The sequence below is a fragment of the Sceloporus occidentalis genome, unplaced genomic scaffold (genome assembly GCF_023333645.1).
Source record: "Sceloporus occidentalis isolate IW3139 unplaced genomic scaffold, rSceOcc1.0.p SCAF_4, whole genome shotgun sequence".
NCBI classification, from domain to species: domain Eukaryota; kingdom Metazoa; phylum Chordata; class Lepidosauria; order Squamata; family Phrynosomatidae; genus Sceloporus; species Sceloporus occidentalis.
Window position 1 is genome coordinate 143,716,584 of NW_028316984.1, and position 20,269 is coordinate 143,736,852.

General features: G+C 40.5%; 1 protein-coding gene across 1 annotated transcript in view; it reads left to right on the forward strand.

The window, feature by feature from the left end:
• LOC149314772 (cytosolic phospholipase A2 epsilon-like) overlaps positions 1-20,269 on the forward strand; it is a 35,664-nt gene that overhangs the window by 14,092 nt on the left and 1,303 nt on the right. Inside the window, exons 8-17 of the mRNA XM_089523143.1 lie at positions 3,163-3,200; positions 4,825-4,960; positions 5,486-5,622; positions 6,798-7,020; positions 9,785-9,899; positions 16,342-16,479; positions 16,745-16,852; positions 18,286-18,483; positions 19,342-19,508; positions 20,021-20,207. Of these exons, the coding sequence (XP_089379269.1) occupies positions 3,163-3,200; positions 4,825-4,960; positions 5,486-5,622; positions 6,798-7,020; positions 9,785-9,899; positions 16,342-16,479; positions 16,745-16,852; positions 18,286-18,483; positions 19,342-19,508; positions 20,021-20,207 (1,447 nt within the window). The remainder of the gene's footprint in view (positions 1-3,162; positions 3,201-4,824; positions 4,961-5,485; positions 5,623-6,797; positions 7,021-9,784; positions 9,900-16,341; positions 16,480-16,744; positions 16,853-18,285; positions 18,484-19,341; positions 19,509-20,020; positions 20,208-20,269) is intronic.

Below are 20,269 nucleotides of genomic sequence, written 5' to 3' on the forward strand. Positions count from 1 at the left end.
ATATTGGATTCTCTTAGTTCTGTATATATGTTTTCTCTCATCCAACTTCAGTTAGCTACAGTAGTTGTTTTTAATAGATGTTAGATGAAAAGATGGCAGCTTGAGTCATCACAGAAAAGGCAGAAGAACTCTCTGTGACCATTATGAGGTGTGCACAGATCCCAGTATTGTTATTTTCCTTCATTGTAGGCAATAAGTAAGCAGAGGTAACTTTCCAGGGCATCAGAGCACTAGTAACATATTCTAAGACATTAAAAAGTGGCACCAAGTGGTTTGTCCAGGACAGAGACAAAAAAGTCCAAGCCAACAGTTAGGTCCCACAGTACAGGAACAAATAATTAATCTTTTGGTGGCAGCAGCACATTTCAGTCTCTCCTCCACCCCCAAATGGCTTAGGCAAGCAACTCTGCAAGGGATGGGAACTATGAGGCAAATCACCAAATGCCTTAATAGAGAACAGTGGAATTTTTCCTGGTGATCTCACCAGCTGGATTGTAGGTAAAGAATCATTTCATCACACCCTACTTTATGCTGAATCATTGACTCTCACCAGTTGGACTGTGGGTAGAATACAGTAAATGTATCCTTTCCTCAATTATGCTGTGGTTTCATGACTATTTCCTTCTCATATATCCTAAAATTTACATGGCTCTAGACAGTTCTAGACAGACAAAAGCAGAATGAATTTTCATGACTGAGCATTCAATACTGTTAAATACTGTTAAATTTTTTTCTTTAAAAAAAGCAACAGACTTTACATGTGCTTTGCCCAAACCCCACTGAGGTTATCTGTCTGAAATTTCTTTAGGGTCTACTGGGTCTCCAAACTTTAGACAGATAATGAAAAAAAAATAGCCATTTTTGATTTCTTAATGCAAGTCAAGTTCCAAGGTCAAGTAAAGTGCAAAGATATCAAGCTGAATACCAAAGTTAGGATAGTATGAGCCATCATATTTTCCATCATGTATGGATGTGATAGCTGGACAGCAAAGAAAGCTGACAGAAAGAAAATCAACTCATTTGAGATATGGTGCTGCAGAAGAGTGCTAAAAATACTGTGGGTGGCCAAAAAGACAAACAAATGGGTTTTAGAACAGATCAGGCCCGAAGTGCCCCTGGAAGTCAAGATGAGTAACTTAAGGCTGTCATATTCCAGCCACGTCATGTATAGAGATAACTCACTGGAAAAAACAATAATGTTAGGAAAGTTGGAAGGCCATAGAAGGAGAAGAAGACTACATATCAGATGGACGCACTCATTTAAGGAGACCATGGCCATAAGCCTACAGGATCTGAGCAGGGCAGTAGAGGACAGGGGGCTAGGAGGTTTCTCATTAATTGAGTTGAGGCTGACTCAAGGGCAGTTAACAACAAAAATCCAAGTCAATGAGGGAGGATAAATGAACTGGATCCCTGAATCTTCATTCAGATCTAGGCTCCTAATTGGATTGAGCTGGACCAAAATGGGCTCTGATCCAAATCAGGGATCTCATGCACAGTTCTAGTTTTCAATGTAGAATGTGTTCTTTTTACTGTCAAAATTCTTCCTTTTTCACCTTATAAGGGTAGTTTCACCTTTTAGGATATGCTGCTGTCTCATCTTTTTGTCTTGAGATCAACTCTGTTGAAGGAATGTTCCACCAAGGGTTCACTGGGATTTAGCTTTTTACTGCTGCACATCGGGTCATCAAAATGCTGCCTATGAGTCACTTGTGCCCCAGTGCAATATTTTAGGCTGCAAAGGATGTGCTTTTTACCAAATATGGAAGTGATGTCTAGTCAGTGTGTAGTTCCTAGAAATTAGGAAGCACTCTAACTCTAAGTGAAAGGGATTTCACCATACAAAAAAAATGTAGCTTTTTGTTATCATTTTAGTTTCACTTGCAAAATGTTTAGACTACATGTCCACACATGCAGGATCTTAGCCTAGACACAAATATCTTTGTGTCTAGGCCAAGATCCTGCATTGTGGACATGTACTCTAAACATTTTGCATGTGGAACTAAAATGTGTCTCCCCCTTTCATCCCCTCCACAATTCATCTTTTAGTTACTGAGTGACCAGCAGAGAGTGAAGGGCATTGGAAAACTTCTGACTCTGTCCCAAAAGCCAGATGTAGTACTGTGACATCATATGCTGAGACCTCCATGGGCCTGGGAAGGAGCTGGTCATTGTGCAAGGTCCTTATTGGGCAGTAGTAGTTTTGATACATTTTGGGGACAGAGATTAGAAAAAAATAATGTTTAGATTTTATTTATATCCCTTCTTTCTCCTAGCATAGGACCCTGAACTATCTATCCTGTTTGTGGCCATGCTGGCTGCTTGCAGACCAATGTGTAGTAATCTGAAATTACCGTATATCAGTGGTTCCCAACCTGTGGGTTGGGACCCCTTTGGGGGTTGAACGACCCTTTCACAGGGGTCGCCTAAGACCATTGGAAAACACATATTTGCATGTAGCGATGGAAAATAATTGTATGGTTGGGAGTCACCACAATATAAGGAACTGTATTAAAGGGTTGCGGCATTAGGAAGGTTGGGAACCACTGCCGTATATACTCATCCCCAGAATCCCAGGTCAACTTACTTATGGGTCAGTATGGTAATGTGATAGCAGCTCTTTCATATTTCCCCATGTGGTGCGGAGAGCAGTTTCTTTCTGTCTTGGGTCTTGGGTGACTGATTGCTGTTAAACCAACAAACCGAGTCCCTCTACTGCTGTGCTGGCTGTCAGCTGCTGTTTAGGGAGTGAAGGCTAAAACGCTGAAGCAAAAAGACTCAGTTAGAATCCCTCTTGTTGCATGCACACTTACATACACTGAAGGAGCATCCAAGTTTTACCTTTGACTTATCCACAGATCATGACAAAATCCATAATTCCCCCCCTCCCCCAAAAAAACCCCCACCCTTGACTTATAGGTTGACTTATAGTCGAGTATATATTGTAACCACATACATTTTCTCTTGCATGATTGTGGTATATCTTTGATTTCTATAATTTCTGCTTACAAATCTAATAAAACTGCAAATAATTACATAAAGGAGACTCATCTCATAGTTTATTATTGCTGTCAAGATAGCAACATGCCTTGAAAATGATACAAATGCTGTAAACAAGTAAGAATTAATTATTTCTCTCTCTCTCTCTCTCTCTCTTTAAAGAACAAAGCATACAATATATTTGTGACAGCGGAAAACTGGTAAACCTACTTATTTATTCTGGGTACTTTGCAATACAATATTTAAATTCATGGTTTTTAAATTATTTTAGAGAATTTATAAGTATCTTTCTGAAATAGCTTGAAGAGTGACAAATATGTAGCTTAATTCATTTCTCTCCATGCACCTAGGAAGAGATTTCTCAAATATGTTTAAATCCCTTCTCTTTTGCTGGCCAAGTACCTATGCACAACTGAAGTGTTGTGGGCTGGAAAGATCTTAGGAAAGCTACTTGTTTTGCATTACAAAATCATGAGAATGGGCTATCTTAGCTAGGGCTTTCTGGGAGCTGTCCCAGGTTCAGTTGAAATACTGATTTATTTATTTTTTTTTTGCACATATGCAAAATTTGGTACAGTTTCTAATTTTGTCATTTAAATTTGGAAAATGATTTTTAAAATGTGAACTCACATTTGAATGTAGAGTTTTACTTCCACATTCAATATGTTTTAGATTAACTGCCAACTCTTGGCTTTACCTTGGAGAATAATCAAATATGGAATACCATCAAACTGTTACCTATTTGCTTTTGACTACAAAGTCTGGATTCAAGATTCGCTACAAGTAGTGCTTCATTATAATAAATAAATAAATAAATAAATAAATAAATAAATAAATAATATTGACAACCCATTATTTCTCAGCTTCCATTCCGCATTAATAAAGTATGAATGACAGTGACCTATTTAGGGAGGTGTCTATACTGGCAAGAAACCTCATACTCAGCTGTAGCTGCAGCATAGTTTCCCAGTCAGTGATTCTAATAACGCTACACTCACCATGGCAAGCTCTAAATAACTGAGAAAAAAAAGAAAAGAAAAAGACAGCCCCACAATTCTCACGTGTCCTATAGAGTGAAGTATTTCCAGCCACACGGCCACATCCACACCACTGATCCAGAGTTTCCAGGCAAACAAAGGGTAAAACAATGTTCTTCTTTCTCCGGATTCTTGGAGAAAAATCCCATATTGTCTGCACATCCTGAGGAGTGTTGTGTGGACAGCTAGCAGTCACTACAGGGTGAATGCAGGATTTCCCACTGGTGTAGACAAGCCCTAAAAGACTATTATAAGGCTGTGTGACAGAAAGATTAAGAGACATTTTGTAAACTAGAAGACATACACTAATATAATTATCATTATATATTCTTGATGCAACATCCAATCAGCTGTAATGGAAATTATGCAGTGCATTTTGGGAGCAGTGATTTGGGCCATAAATTAGGGGAGAAGATGTTCAAATAAGTTCTTTCCCCAATAGTTCATTGAGAGAAGCTCAAATGAGTTTGCTCCCCAAGGTTTTCTCAAAATTATTTCCTGGGGCTCCTGATGTTGAATATGACTATAGTGTTTGCTTTCAGTCACTTGGGGATCTAAGAGTTGTAGTCCAAAAATTACTTTTTAAGCTCTAGTGGGCATTATCTCTATCCATTGTTTACACATGAAGGGCCACTTATTTTATTAGCTGTTATCTGCAGTCTTCAGATTAAAAGGTAGCATACAAATACAGACAGTAAATCTTAATATGTTGTTATTTTCATAGACTAATGCTTGGACAATGAATGTTTGGCTGCTCAGATTTATGGTGAGTGCCTTTGTCATTCAGCCAGGAGGACCTTGATGTGCGTTTGGGATTTGATCTCTGTCCTGAAGAGCAGGATTTTATCTGCAAGCGCAAGAAATATGTTGCTGCTGCTTTGAAAAATGTTCTTCATTTAAAAGAAGACCTGCAGGATGATGAGGTATGGCCTCTAAAACAAGGTAAAAGATGGAGAGAAACTGGCAGTGATAGATGTATATTGCCACACACAAGTGCATTATATACCCTTAGGCCCGGGATTGCAAGAGTAACGTTTCCACCAAGAGATGTCCTTAATTATGCCATGTGGTACTTACTCTGTATTTCCGCTTCTGTGTTCTAGTGCTCTCATTTTATAAGCAAATCCTATGGGTTATTCCAAGGTAGTTAGATTGTATTTCCAATTAAAAATTTGGTTTCTACCAACCTCCTAGGTGTTGCTACAATCTTTAAAAAATACCATTAGACATATTTTGTGAAGCTTTGGAAGTGATGACAATATCTTCATAAGAATACAAATCTTTCTACATTTCTTTTCCTAATACACTTAAATTAAGTCATGAGAAAACAGATTAAGATAATTGTTCACTTCAGCATATATTACATTTTGAAATGGTATTTGTGTTTGTGCAGTTATTGAAGAAGAATCTAGTGCTGCACAGAATCATATATTTTGTCTTTTGTTTAGGTTCCAATAGTAGCTGTGATGACAACTGCAGGTGGTGTCAGATCCATGACAGCAATGTACGGTAGCCTATTAGGTCTCCAGAAGCTGAATCTCTTAGATTGCATTTCATATGTAACTGGCTTATCAGGCACAACATGGTAAGGAGAACATAAATACAACAATGAAAAGAATATACCTAGGTTTCAATGAGAGATTCTTTTCTAAGACTTTTCTAATCAGGGATATCTATCAGAATTGTCTGATCAGAGCTGTTGGCCAAAAAAACACCTTGAAGGCCTTGGTTGCCCACCCCAGAATTTAACAAAAAACAAACCTAATTTCTAATGGCACATTAAATATCCCATGCATCTGTTTCTAGTCTCTTTCACTATCCTAGTCACCCTCCGCTGGACATACTCTACTTTGGCAACATCCTTGCCGAAGAACTGGGCAAAATACTAAATTTCTCACGATCTGGTCTGAGCACTCTGGCTATATTAATGCAACCTAGGATTGCATTAACATTGCATTAACCCCCCCCCCCCCCCGAGGCTAAGAGGAAAAGACCTGAGCTTGAGAAAGTTACTTTTAGGATTACAACTCTCAGAATGGATGAAATGATGAATGAACTAAACTAAAAAACATGCAGATGAAATAGTGTGGCCCCATTACAACTACAAATGCCTTTTTAGGAAAGATTGTATCAACATTATTTACTATTTTATTTATTTATTAACAGCATTAATGAAATAGTAATGAATTAATGAAAGTAAGGAAGTAATGAAAAAGAAAGTTCCAGAAAAGAGGCATATATATTTATGGTAAACTGGGCTCCATGTTGAAAGCCAATAGAAATGGCATAAAATATAGTGCAATAGGTTTGCTGGTCTTGATAATATGAGTGTGTGTGTGTGTGTGTGTGTGTGTGAGAGAGAGAGAGAGAGAGAGAGAACATTGTATGTTGCTAAGGAATCTTTAGGAACCTCATAGCAGTATTTCCAATGGAGTAACATACTTTTCTCTGAAATTTGCATCAGTTTAACAAACTCCTTTGAGCCAAGCAGATGGCTGTAAAGAACCTGACTTCCTTTACCTGGAAATGGTGGTATATGCAAAGCAGCGAGGAGAATTTGTACCCTAGTTTTGCCTCCATAAATTTTTGATCAGCACAGATTTCTGATAAAACCCATTGAAGTGCTTGGCAGGACATTACAGATGACTGAGCTTCTCAAGCAATTACTTGATCCTGGTAATAAATACTCTCCTGGTGAGTAGGCTGAGATAACTTGTCAAGTCAGCTTTACATTTTACCCCTTTTAATTCATTTTTCTAGGACTATGATTAATTTATATGGTGATGCAAACTGGACGAAGAGGAATCTGGAAGAAACAATCAGTGATGTTCGGAAACATGTGATGAAAAATAAACTGTGTTGTTTTTCTGGAGAGAAACTAAAATACTATGAAAAGGAAATGTGTCAGAGGTATCAAGAAGGCCATAATGTGTCTTTTTCAGATTTATGGGGACTCATTCTTGAATCCATGTTGACTGATGAGGTAACATACATATTTTTTTCCCTTTAAAAATACATAATTCAATTTGATTCAGCATCTCCAGCACTGAGGGAGAAGGAGAAAGGGAGCTTGTCTTACCAGGTCTTTTGGCAGCAAAAGCAGTGATTGTAGAATCCAGTACAGGTTTGTAACAAGTACCGTATATACTCGACTATAAGTTGACCTCATGTATAAGTCGAGGGCAAGATTTTGGGCCAAAATTATGGATTTTGCTATGACCCGTGGATAAGTCGAGGGTAAAATTTAGGGGCATATAACAAAGGATCTAAAGGATGAAGCAAAGCAAAATAATGTCAAAGAACTTATTAAATTCCAGCAGACATAACTCTATGTGCTTATTCTTCAGACTGGGTGGATGAGAGAGTGGGGGGGGGGGGGGTTCAGTGCTTCACATATTATAATTTTGCTTTCCATCAGGAGATGGTTCCTTCTTTTAAATAAGAGTTGAAGTACAGTACTCACACTGCCCCGTGGATAAGTCGACTCAGGTTTTTGGGGTCAATTTTTTGACCTAAATTTCTAGACTTATACATGAGTATATACAGTAAGTTTATAGCATGGGGCTTGGAGAACGGGAACGGAGCAGAACGGAAGGGAAGGGAACAGGAAGGGAATGGAATGGGGGGAAATGCATGTTATCGCATGGGAAAACGCCGCTGATGCCACTGGGAGTCCCCAATGTGTTCCCCATCTGTCCCACAGCAGCCGATTTTGAAGAATTGTTCAGAATCGTTCTTCAAAATTGGCTGCTGTGGGATGGATGGGGAATGGATTGGGGATTCCCGACAGTATGAGCGGCATTCTCCCATGCATTCCATTCCCATTCTCCAAGCCCCGTGCAATAAACTTAAAGGTCTCACAGGTGCTCTCAGATAGCAGCCTGCTTCCTACTTAAGTGCAGAGAATGTCACTGTGTCTCTTTTTCCTGGCATCTCTCTGTGAGAGTAGGTACTGGTAAATGTAGCTCAGGTAAAGGGAAACTTTGCTTCTGGGAACTTGGTCTTGGTACCGGCTGCAGGCTTACTTCCAGATGCTGTTGGAGTGGTTGCAGTCCTGGAATGTCCCCTGGGCTCTCAGCCTCTTCCTCAGAGAACATGCCTGACTCCTGGAGGCAGGGCATGACAAAAGTAGAACTTGCATTGAAAGACAGATTCCTAACATTAAACACAGTGCTCTCACTATAGTATCATACTATCTCAGCAGGGTCTATACTTTTGACTCTTTCAAAAGATGCATGTGGTTGGTGAATTTCTGTTGGGAGAGAAAGCTGATATTTGTAGCTCACTGATGTTTTCAATACAGGGTTGGGTTACTAAATTTTGTAAAATAGAGTACAAAACTGATAATGTGGTAGGCATGCTCTGGCACCCAGAGGATTGCATTGGCTGATTTTCTGCTCCTCCATAGCTGCAGAACGCTTCAGTGCCCCATTGTTGATGGGATGACCAGAAATAATTTTGTATCACTCCTAGCCACCTTCTGGGTTATTTGGATTGGGGTTGTCAGAGTGAAAACTGGAGAGAGTGTCTGTCCCTTTAATCATTGTGTAGAAAAGGGGATTTCAGCAGGTGCTGCTTGTTAACAGGTTGCATGACAAGCAATACCTGCTGAGATTCCCTCTTCTACACATCCTTTAAAGAGATAGGAGCCATCTACAGTTTTCATTTTGGCACCTCTACTCTGGATATAATAGAAGAGAAAGAATGTTAGGTATGTTGAACTATTATTAAGTCAAACCTCCATTCTGAATTTGGTCCATAAAATTATATAATAACAGTGAAGATACTGTTGGGATATGCTACTGTGCAGTGCTGCTAGTGTATGGATATGCTCTTTAGGGGGGAAGCCCTTATGCACTGTATCATGTGATAATAAGAATCTGTATTTTTTCTTAGCAGAAACCATAGAACAGCACTGAACCACTGTTACAACCTACCATTTGAACGTTCCAGACTGTAATAGTTATATATGGCCTAATAAGCAATCATGGACACAAGAAATTTCTCTTGTATGGTTGAGCATAAAGGAAACAAGAGAGCATAAATACCTAAGAGATCTGTGCATCTTGATAATCGTCTTTCAGTGTAAATCTTCCATGGAAATGTAGATTCATAGTGATCTGAACTACTAATTTTTTGAGCATTATAGACATTATCTTCCAGATCATTCCCCTTTCCAATACAATAAAAGATATGGCAATATAACATAAAACCTTTTTGTCTTCATGTGCCTTTTTATTAAAAGCAATAATAATTAAATATCAAAACACTGAAAGTAATAATACGCTAACTGGAAAATCCAGTTACTAGTTCCAACTAAATCACTGAATAAATGGGAAGTCAAAACTTATGTAAGCATTGAGTCAGTGTACCCAATGAATCAACTGAACCTTGGACCCATTGTATCGGTGGATGCCCATGAAATCAGTGGGATGTATGTGTTGAAATACCAGGTTCCCCTTGATTCAGTGGGTCCACTCTAATTGTCAGAAGAAATTGGATTTGGGCCAGTATGTTTTATCACAAGAAAAAAAAAATATTTTACAGAAATCAAATAGAAATTAGCATTTTTGGTATGAGGCATTTATCAATGCAGAAAAAAGGAGGTTATTCTAAAAATTGGATTATTCAGCATTCAGATGGAAATAGATTTAGAAGTCCATATGTTTGACAGGTTCTTTCTGATTTTTTTTCTCTGTATTTTGGGTTTTGTTTTTTTTTGGTAATTGTTATTTTGTTTCAAACAGCCAGATCCCCAAAAGCTCTCAGATCAACAGCAGGCAATAAATATGGGTCAGAACCCTCTTCCCATCTACCTTGGTCTCAATGTGAGGGAAAGGTATAGCACTCTAGATTTTAAAGGTAAGATTTAGGCAATTACATGTTGAAGCTTATCATATGCATGCTAATTCAGCTTACCTCTATCTGGTTTAAAATTTAATCTGGGCAGCATCCTAATAAATATATATATATATATATATATATATATATATATATATATATATTAAAATTTCTATCCTGCTTTTTGCCAGGCAATCAAAGTGGCATACAACAAGCTAAATTACATCCATATATACATAATGCCCCCCACAAAACAAAATTAAACAATATAAGATTAAAAACTAAGATGCTAAAATCAGAATAACCCAATAGCCGTGGGCAGGTTCGACAGATGGGAAGTCTTATTCGTGGCTGAGTATTTTATTCTGGGAAGGCCTGCTGGAAGAGAACCATTTTAACGGCTTTTTAAAAGCTCTCTAGATTGGAAATTTGACAGATCTTGTCCGGCAGGCCATTCCATAAATTGGGAGCAGATGCAGAAAATGCCCTCTGGGAGGGTCGCCGTCAATCTGGTCTTTACAGGCTGTAGTAAATTCCTCCCAGAGGACCTGAGTGTACAGGGCGGATTGTATGGAAGCAGGCGATCCCTTAGATAGCTTGGGCCCAAGCCATGCAGGGCTTTAAAGGTGATAACCAACACCTTGTACTGTGCCCAGAAACTGATAGGCAGCCAGTGGAGTGACTTCAGTATTGGTGTTATATGGTCACTCCTGGCTGTTCCTGTGACTAACCTGGCTGCCATATTCTGTACCAACTGGAGTTTCTGGAGTAGGCACAAGCATAGCCCCATGTAGAGTGCATTGCAAAAGTCAAGTCTTGAGGTTACCAGCACATGTACTACGGTTTCTAGGTCATCCTGTTCCAGGAAAGGGCGCAGCTAGTGTATCAGCTTAAGCTGATAACAGGCGCTCTTGACCATCACATTCACCTGATTCCTCACCTGAAGCAATGGGTCAAGAAGCACCCCCAGACTGCGAACACAGTCCTTCGAGGAGAGCATGAGCCCCTCTAGGACTGGAGCTTGCAGCCCAATACCTGGTTTGGGGGCCCCCATCGTAAGTACCTCCGTTTTGTCTGGATTCAACTTGAGCTTGTTTTCCGTCATCCAATCCATTACTGCATGAAGACACCGGTTGAGGGGAGAGATGCCATCTGTTGTCGCTGATGACCGGGACACGGAGAAATATATTTGGGTGTCATCAGCATACTGATAACACTCAGCCCCATATCCACGGATGATTTCTCCCAGGGACTTCATATAAATGAAGGACAGGGGACAGGATGGTGCCTTGAGGGACACCACAATTAAGCTCTATTTTTGAAGAGCATCTGTCCCCGACCATCACCCTCTGGAGTCTGCCCAAGAGGAAGGAGCAGAACCACTGCAACACAGTGCCTCCAATTCCTAACTCTCTCAGGCGTTCCAGGAGGATGTTGTGGTCTATTGTATCGAATGCCGCTGAGTGGTCTAGCAGCACCAACAGGGTCACGCTCCCTCTGTCAATGCCTAGACGAAGGTCATCAGTTAAAGCGACCATGGCAGTCTCCACCACATCCTGATGTTATCAGATGGTTTTTACTGTCAAATTTGCCATCCAAATACAGCCTGGGTCCATCCCCTCTTCCAGAGCCACTCCTCGTGGCTCTTTTTAGATCTGGGAGTTTTCTGAGTTAAGAAAATGGCTGCTGGAGTGGTTCTGGAAGTGCAGATGGACACGGGTTGTATTTGGGTTGCAAATTCAGCAGTAAAAACCATCTGATAACATTAGGATGCTGTCCGAATTAAATTTTAAACTGGATAGAGGTAAGCAGAGTTAATATGCATGTGATAAGCTTTGTTGTTTCTTCTTCTCTGACTCCACCTCTCCACCACTTCCTCTTCCTTTTCCTTCACACTGTTATCCTTCCATTTTCATTAAAACTAGCACTCACAGTAGCTAACAATTACACAAAATTAAATAAAAGTTTAAAATATACTGAAAACAGTTTGAAAACCTCTTTTGAAGGTTGAGTGTCAGAAGGCATAAGAAGAAGTTTCTAACTGACCTTTTCTTACAAACATATGCTACATGCTAAAAATCCTGCAAGATGAATATATGCCAATATATTTATATATATTAATGCGGGTGCACACATTCTTGTGTGTATGTGTGAGTGTGTGTACATGCATATATAGCTATTCGAAAATGTCTTTTAGCATCATAACTTAAAGACATGAAATCTGGAACCTGGTGTGCAAGGTAAAAGGACTCCAGGGTTGTGCCTTTGGCAGTTATATGGTTTGTAAAAGGCATTACTGTAATTAATTTCAACTCGCCAGTGTGTTTAAAGGCTGCTGTACCATTTGCAGTCACTAGGTGATAGGCTTTCCTAAGCTGTAGAAAGGTTTGTAGTCAGTAAAGTCAGGGTGACCAGATGGCCTAACTGCAAAGGAGGACAAGGCACTGCAAAATGTAGGACATTAAAGAAGACTGTAGGGCATTACCAAATAAAACCTAAAAACCCTCATAAAATATAAATTTATCTTTCTTAGTCATGCTTCAAATGGAGAACTTTTGGAATTCCTTCTGGACAGAAGGCTGAAATGTAGGACATGTCCTGGTAAAGAACTATGCCTAGTCACCCTGGTAAAGTATATTCTTCGGACAACTAGTGTGGTATAATAGTTTGAGTGTCAGACTGTTACCCTGGTCTTTCAGGGTTTGATTCAGACATGGAAGCCCACTGGGTGACACATACTCTCAGCCCCAGAAAATCCAGTGCTAGGTTCGTCTTAGGGCTGCCATAAGCCAGAAATGATTTGAAGGTACACAGAAACAACAAACGTGTACTCTGAAGCTATAGGGGAGTAGTCTGAGGGACAGAGTTTTACAGCGGTCCCATTCATAGCCACAGGCTGGGCAGAACCATGTCAGGCAGGGAGGAAGCTGCAGGCATGTACCATGGCTGGTGGACAGGCTTAGGAGCCCTAGTAACTTTACTCAAACAGAGGGTTGCCAGGTGAAATAAGGAACAGGGCTTGCATCCCTTTAATGGTTGTACAGAAAAGGAAATTTCAACAAGTGACAAACAACCATTAAATGTACAGAAGTCCTGCCCTTTATTTCACCCAGCAACCCTACTCAAACAAGGGAACATATCCCATTAATAAAAATATCGCCACCTAACTAGTTGGGATGCTGCCACCCGGATGCATACTGGGTCGAAGCCTTGGCCAGCCAGCCAATTTTTGAAGTCAGAAGCTCCCCAGCTTTGAAAAAGTGCTGGCTGAGTGAGGCTTCGACCTGGGATGGATCTGGGTGGTGGCATCCCAGCTAGATAGGCAGCGATTTAGGTATGATAACATCCGGGAATATCCCGGATCCTGAATTCAAGCCAGAAGAGGTAAAACAGCTTATTTGTTATTGGGATAAGCTCCAAGTTTACCACAGTTTAGCCATTTCTGTCTGTTGCATAGCTTCAGTGTAGCAGACTAAGGGTTATTCCAATTTATGCAAAGTTATATACTTATCCCAGTTTGGGTGTGTGGTTGTGAGGAGTTGCTGGAGATGGAATATTTCCTTCTCATAACTTTAAGGCTTGAGACAGATGGGCGAGAAGCAGCGTGCCTGCCCTGGTTCTAGGGTTCTGGAGTGCGCAACAGCCACATTCTCTGGAACCCTAGAACATGCCACCGCCACCGCCATCACGGCAGCCTCCCGCACCTCTGCGCACCGTGCTTGTGTCATGGACGCATCACAGTGAGCCAATGGCACATTGATGATGTCATCCGTGCGTGCCAAGAAGAACCCGGGGCAGAGCATGGTTTGGCTGCTCTGGTGCCCCTAAGGAGGAAAACTGGGTGCCTCCATCCTGCCCTTTTGGGGTGGTCTGGAGAGCCCCTAAGTTTACTTATCATAGGATCCAAGTCCATATGTGGGTATTTCCACCACCAGCAGCACAGGGACGTAGCTAGGATTTTAGGAAGGGGGAGGGGTCCAGACTAAGTGCCACCATTATAATGGGGCTTGGGTGCGGCGGCGCAGCAGCACACACCATTCATTTTTCTAATGGAAGGGGGGGGTCCGGACCCCAAGAACCCCCCCCCCTTGGCTACGTCCCTGAGCAGCAGTAACTTCCAGCCTCTCACTCCCTAGAGGAATTGTGTGGGGGATCAGGGAAGAGAGGAAAGGTCAGGAAATATTCCACCAATCAACTCTTTAAGTTAATTCATTTTTGGATTGAAGCTAGAAAGAATAATTGTCAAAATCAGTTTTGTTTTGAAACTCTAATAGATTTCTTGGAGCATTTGCAAGAAATGAATAATAAATAATAGCTTCATTTACTGCAGTATAAACTGATGTGGAAAGAGCCTGAAACAGTGATTTACTTGAACTATTGAGTGAATGCAGTAGACACTGTTTGTGAGGGATCCATTCCGGATCCCCCGCGAACGAGAAAAAATGTGGATAGTCAAGCCCCAATGACTATAATGTTGGTGTGCTCCTGCGCACGCCATTTTGCCCCTCCTGGCTTGCTGTCCATGGAAACTCAAAACCATGAATGGGAAGTCTGTGAATGGGGAGGGACAAATGTATGGCATTTTGCCTCCACTGTAGCCTCAGCACTGTCCGCTAACCCACAACACGTTAGTACAGATTAGCTTCAATTTCATTTATTTACTTAAAAGCAGTTACTGCCACCTCCACCCCTGTATCATGAACATTTAAAATTATGAATATTTAAACAAAATAGACTGGAAGTTTCTCAGTACCTTATAACCTGTATGAGTTCTGATAGCTCTTAGAGCAGGGTTGGGTAACTTTTGGTTCTCCAGAAGTCTACAACTTCTATCAGTCCAAACCAACATGGCCAGTGAATAGAAACTGTGGTCCTAAAACATCTCGAGAGGCATCAATGCCCATCCCTCTGCTAGAGCAACCCAAACAGATCTCTGTCTCAGTCCTCTTTCAATAATTTATTTGTTTATTTAATTTATATCCCACTCTGCCCCAATATGGGACCCAAAGTGGGTTACAATAGAAGTTAAAACAAAATCTAGTGAAAACAAACAATAAAACAGCACCTAAAAATTAAAAAAAAAATCTAATTAAAACATTAATTTTTTAAAAAATTGAAAACAGTCGACATATAGCAAACAATACAACACACCATATTTAAAATACTTCTGCCTCTGCCAATTAAAAGTAGAAGCCCTGTTTAAATAAACTGGTCTTTACTGGCTGGCTAAAAGACTGCACAGAGAGGACCAGCGGTACCTCCTTTGGGAGTGAGTTTTATAGCTTAGGAACAGCCATTTAAACCAGACAGCTAGGCCATGAAAGTTATAATTATTTGCACAATTACAATTATTTTCAATTCTTTTCAGCTTGGCCCATTTACTTGCTTATTTTTGGACCCTGCTAGCAGTACCAAATCTATAGTTTTTTCTTCTGTCTTCTGGTGGTGCAGTGGTTAAATGCCGGTACTGTAGCCACAACATTGTAAGTTCGATCCTAGAGGAGGGCTCCAAGGTCCACTCAGCCTTCCATCCTTTCATAGGTCAGTAAAATGAATACCCAGCAATTGGCGTCTCCTTCCTTGGAGGTCTTTAAGCAGAGGCTAGATGGCCATCTGTTGGGGATGCTTTGATTTGGATTTCCTGCATGGCAGGGGGTTGGACTGGATGGCCCTTGCGGTCTCTTCCAACTCTATGATTCTATGATTCTATGCAAAGCTTCCGTACCACCAGCATCGGCTGGCAGAGCATGCCTGGGGATGGGTGATGGTCAGGTGGCAGCACAGCAGCAATTTACTGTGCGATAAGACCCATTTACCCCTGTTCCAACCTGATCCCGTCCCATGCACAACCAGGGAAAAAATGGCCATGCGATATAGACGGTTCAAATAAAGGGAACAATCCACATAGCAAGTTGCAACAAAGGTTGTTAATGCTACATGAAGCAAGACCAAATACAAGATCAATGAAAGGGCTGTTAAGTTCAAAGTCACACTCAGAAGATGGAACACTGAAAGGTGTTATGTTTGGTGAAGAGTGTGTGTAGTGATTACAGATCTTGACTGAGGTGGAAAGAACCAAAAGCTTGGAAAAACAGTGTAAAGTCATTTAATAGGAGCTTCATTCTTAGACAGACTAGGATAACCTAGTTTAATTCTAAGGAATTGCTAAGAGGATAACTAGCAGGAAAGGAAGAGGTGGAAACTCACTGCTCAGAGTATCATTTTGCATCACATAGCAGTCAGGAGGATAAGAAGGGAGGACATTTTGGGTCTCTCATATTATCTAGTCTGATTACTTCTGCCCTGTCTGAGGCATTCTTGACTCCTCTGTGCTAAGTGTTGTTGTTGCCCTCTTAACAAAGTTACTATCATGAAGAGGTTGAAAATAGATTTATTGCCAATACACCCCCAGTATTTGAATGATCTGAGATTTTTGTAATTACCTTTGCATGGCTACTTTCAGAGTGGATGGAATGCACGCCCTATGAAGTAGGCTTCTTGAAATATGGAGCTTTCATTAAGGCAGAAAGTTTTGGAAGTGAATTCTTCATGGGTCGCATGATGAAGAAGATCCCGGAATCTCGGCTCTCTTATCTACAAGGTGGGTTATCTAAACAAACAAACAAACAAACAAACAAACAAACAAACAAACCCCAAGCAAACTGGTCTAAATTGTTTCAGCTACATGCATTTTAAAATTCACTCTTTGTCAACCATATGTTAATTTTATTACACCGCCAGCTAGTGTTAGTTACAAGAATGTACAATAATTTTACCATATGTGTGATCATTACATTAACATGACTTTAAAATGTTTTGAGAATAGGATCTCAATAAGTATTTTTTGAATTTTGTGTGCTTCCCAGGCATGTGGAGTAACATATATTCCACCAATGTATTGGATGCCTTCTATTTGTCAAACTGTTCAGAAGATTTCTGGCACAGATGGACAAGGGACCAAATTACTGATATTGGTTAGTAGAGCATTGCTTTCCCTTTATTTACAATATTTATTTATTTATTTATGGTATTTATAACCCGATCTTCAGCCCTAAAGGATCTCAGAGTGGCTTATAGATAGTTATTCAGACAGTTCACTACCCTCAGGGTTACAATCTAAAAAGACATGACACAAAAGGAGAAGGGAATGGTTGTGGGGAAGGGGATCAGGTCCAGCAATTCCTCTCCCTCTGAGGCCTGGACCATGGCAGATGGACTGGAGGGAGGGTCCTTCTTCTTGCTCTGGATAGCCCTGATGGAGCTGGGCCTACCTTTTCACTCCCTCCTAGGCCGGATGATGTCAGATGGCATGGAGGGAGGGCTCTTCTTCTTCAGGCTAGGCCTGATGGAGTTGGGCCTGCCTTTTCACTCCCTCCCAAGTCGGATGATGTCGGAAGGACTGGAAGGAGGGCCCTTCTAGGGTTCTCTTTTACTGTAAAATTTGGAGAGGATTTACTTCCACACTAAATAGCTAGAAGTGGAGAGTTTGGGAGAACTGTCATTCCACCTTCCCCTCCCTTTCCTATGTATCCCACTTCATTGAAATTTCAAACTGACACCCGATTTCATTTTAGTCTATTTATTGTATTTAAATTGTGAGTCCTACAGATGGATATGTGGTGTTCTGATTAGTAGGTAGTGCAGCATGGTGGCTTCAAAGCATGCAGCGTATACAGTGATGGTGAACCTTTTACAGACTGAGTGCCCAAATTGCAACCCAGACCCCACTTATTTATTGCAAAGTGCCACGTCCCTCTGGCTTTCTAGTAAGAAACTATGGCAAACTGTGCTAGGGTGACAGCATGGGTGCCCACAGAGAGGGCTCTGAGTGTCACATCTGGCACACAGGCCATAGGTTCACCATCACTGGAACGCTGCACTCTCAAGATGCCTGGATGGTGGCTTTAAAGGGAGTCTGTTTTGGCCCTAAGTAAATTTATCATCCTCCTGAAAAGTTTGCAAATTGCAGCAACAAATCAATTAAGCCTTGGACATTATAGCAAGCTGCTGCTCTCCTAGTTGAGCTGGAGATTTGTACTCACCTCTTTCCTCTTTCCTGAAGCTGAATCCACCCAGACTGGAGAATTTGCACCCTTGTCTTCCATCTGGAGATGACCCATGAAAATTGGGGACACAGTCCTAGAGCACAGACTATTTCTCTTGGCCGTATTGTAACTAAAAGCTATTTCAAGGATCATTCTTTACCTGCTTTCCCTTTCTTAATGTATTATAGCATAATGCCCAGTGGCAATACAAAACAAAACACAACCAACAACTTTAAAATCATTCCTTGTTTTTGATTGTTGTCATTACTTATTATCATTAATAATCATAACTATATATTTATTGCTGCTACAAAGAAACAGTTTGGACCATGGAACTCAACAACATTCCCTCTATTCCACAGACGAAGACATTCCACCAATTGTGCCAAAGAGACACTATGCACAGCCGACAAATCTCTATGTTCCTAATGGTACCCTCACAAATGTGCTTAGAGATGTCATTACATTGCGTCCAGTGCTTGCACACTATTATAATTTCATGAAGGGTCTCCAAATAAATAACAAATACTTGGAGAATGAAAGTTTTCGTGCTTGGAAAGGTAATAGTAAGCACAAATGTAATAAGATGTCTTCACCTCTGTTTTCTTTTTTCTTTTTCTAATGCTGGCTTTTTTCTTATGTTCCTTTCCTGTAACTATTTTCAAGGACTATGTACCAATCTATTCATCATTTAACAGGTCTGGACTATCTTCTTCATTAACTATCTGTTCAGACAAGATGCCTCCCCAATTATTTTCCTCTCAAGATTGAATGCCAGCCATAATGTACAGATAGTATAGCATTTTGAGAAATTCATGGTCCATTAAAATAATATTCATGCTTACAAAAAGAGGATCTCATCAATGTGTATAAGCTACAGAAATGAGATGGGTCTCAGTATGCTATGACAGTGGGTACCAGGGGACTGTATGTCCAGTCATTCTTATTCTGTAGCTCCATAGGCCTTCTAAAATTATTTTTCCTTCCTCAATTCCTTTTCTTCCTCACTGTGTATTCAGAATAAATTATGCAGATAAATAATGGGATTTATTCTTTTGAAGTTCAGATTTTAATATTTCTCTTTTTTTTGCAAGTACTGGGATGGCAAAAATGAGGGAGGAAAAATCAGGATCTTTGAAACAGGTTTGGTGAACCTCAATAATTTTGACTCCCTTAAAGATACATGGAAGACTCTGCAAGGTATCCTTCCCCCCTCTTCCTCCATGCCAGTGATTTCCAAATTCCAGTCTCCCAAGTGTTTTGGACTTCAGCTCCCAGAATCCCAGGCAATTGGCCAGGATTGCTGAGACCTCTGTGAACTGAAGTACAAAACAGCTGGAGGTCCAAAGTTTGGGAATCACTGCTCTATATCCTTGTTTTACAGTGTTGCATATGAATCTAAACAATTTGCCTTTCAGACACGGTGCTGGATTCTTTTCCTAATCAGTTGGCTGAAACAGAAGAATATTTAGAACTTGTAGATACAGCATCTTTCATCAATACCAGCTGCCCTCCTCTTCTGCGGCCTGAGAGGAAAGTGGACATTATTTTGCATTTAAATTACAGTGGAGGATCACAGCTTCTGGTGAGAAGATTATTATCTTTTGCAACTTGTTGATTACCAGTAGCATTTTAATTAATTCTTTTACATATTAAAACAAAGTGATTTGGAGACCCAGGTGGCAGAGACTTGAGCCAATCTAGTGTAGCTACACATGTAAAAAACAAACAAACCAGCATTGAAATTAATTGAACACATTTCAAAAATATTGACTTCTAAGTGGTACTGTTTAGTGTTCCCTTGACACCTCCCCAAAGATGTAGGCTCAGCCCTTAATAGTCTTTGTACACAGTGAATTCTTTCTGACCCTGGAAACCTTTGCTGAAAAAGTGTGAAACAGGCACTTGGACAGTAAAGTGGTCTTCCAAAGGTTGGATTTGGGCTCTTCCTTCCGCATCACCATCTTATAGATTGTTTCCTATGCTCAAAGTATCCTGGCTAGGTGTCTGTGTATACTAGAACTCTTAGCCTTTGTGAAATCCAGGTTGTTTTCTTATCTCTTTGGGTTCTGATTTTATTCATGTTTGATGTTCTAGCCTCTAGACTTGTCCACAAAGTACTATGCAGAACAAGGCATTCCATTCCCTAAGATTGTGCTGACTGAAGAAGACAGGGAACATCTCAAGGAGTGCTATGTGTTTGATGAAGCAGATAATCCAAAGGCCCCTATATTGGTATACATGCCACTGGTATGTGACACCTTCCAAAAATACAAAGCACCAGGTAAGTTCAGAAAAGCAATACTGAGGACTACATGAGTTTTCTGTCTGCTGACTCTCACGCCA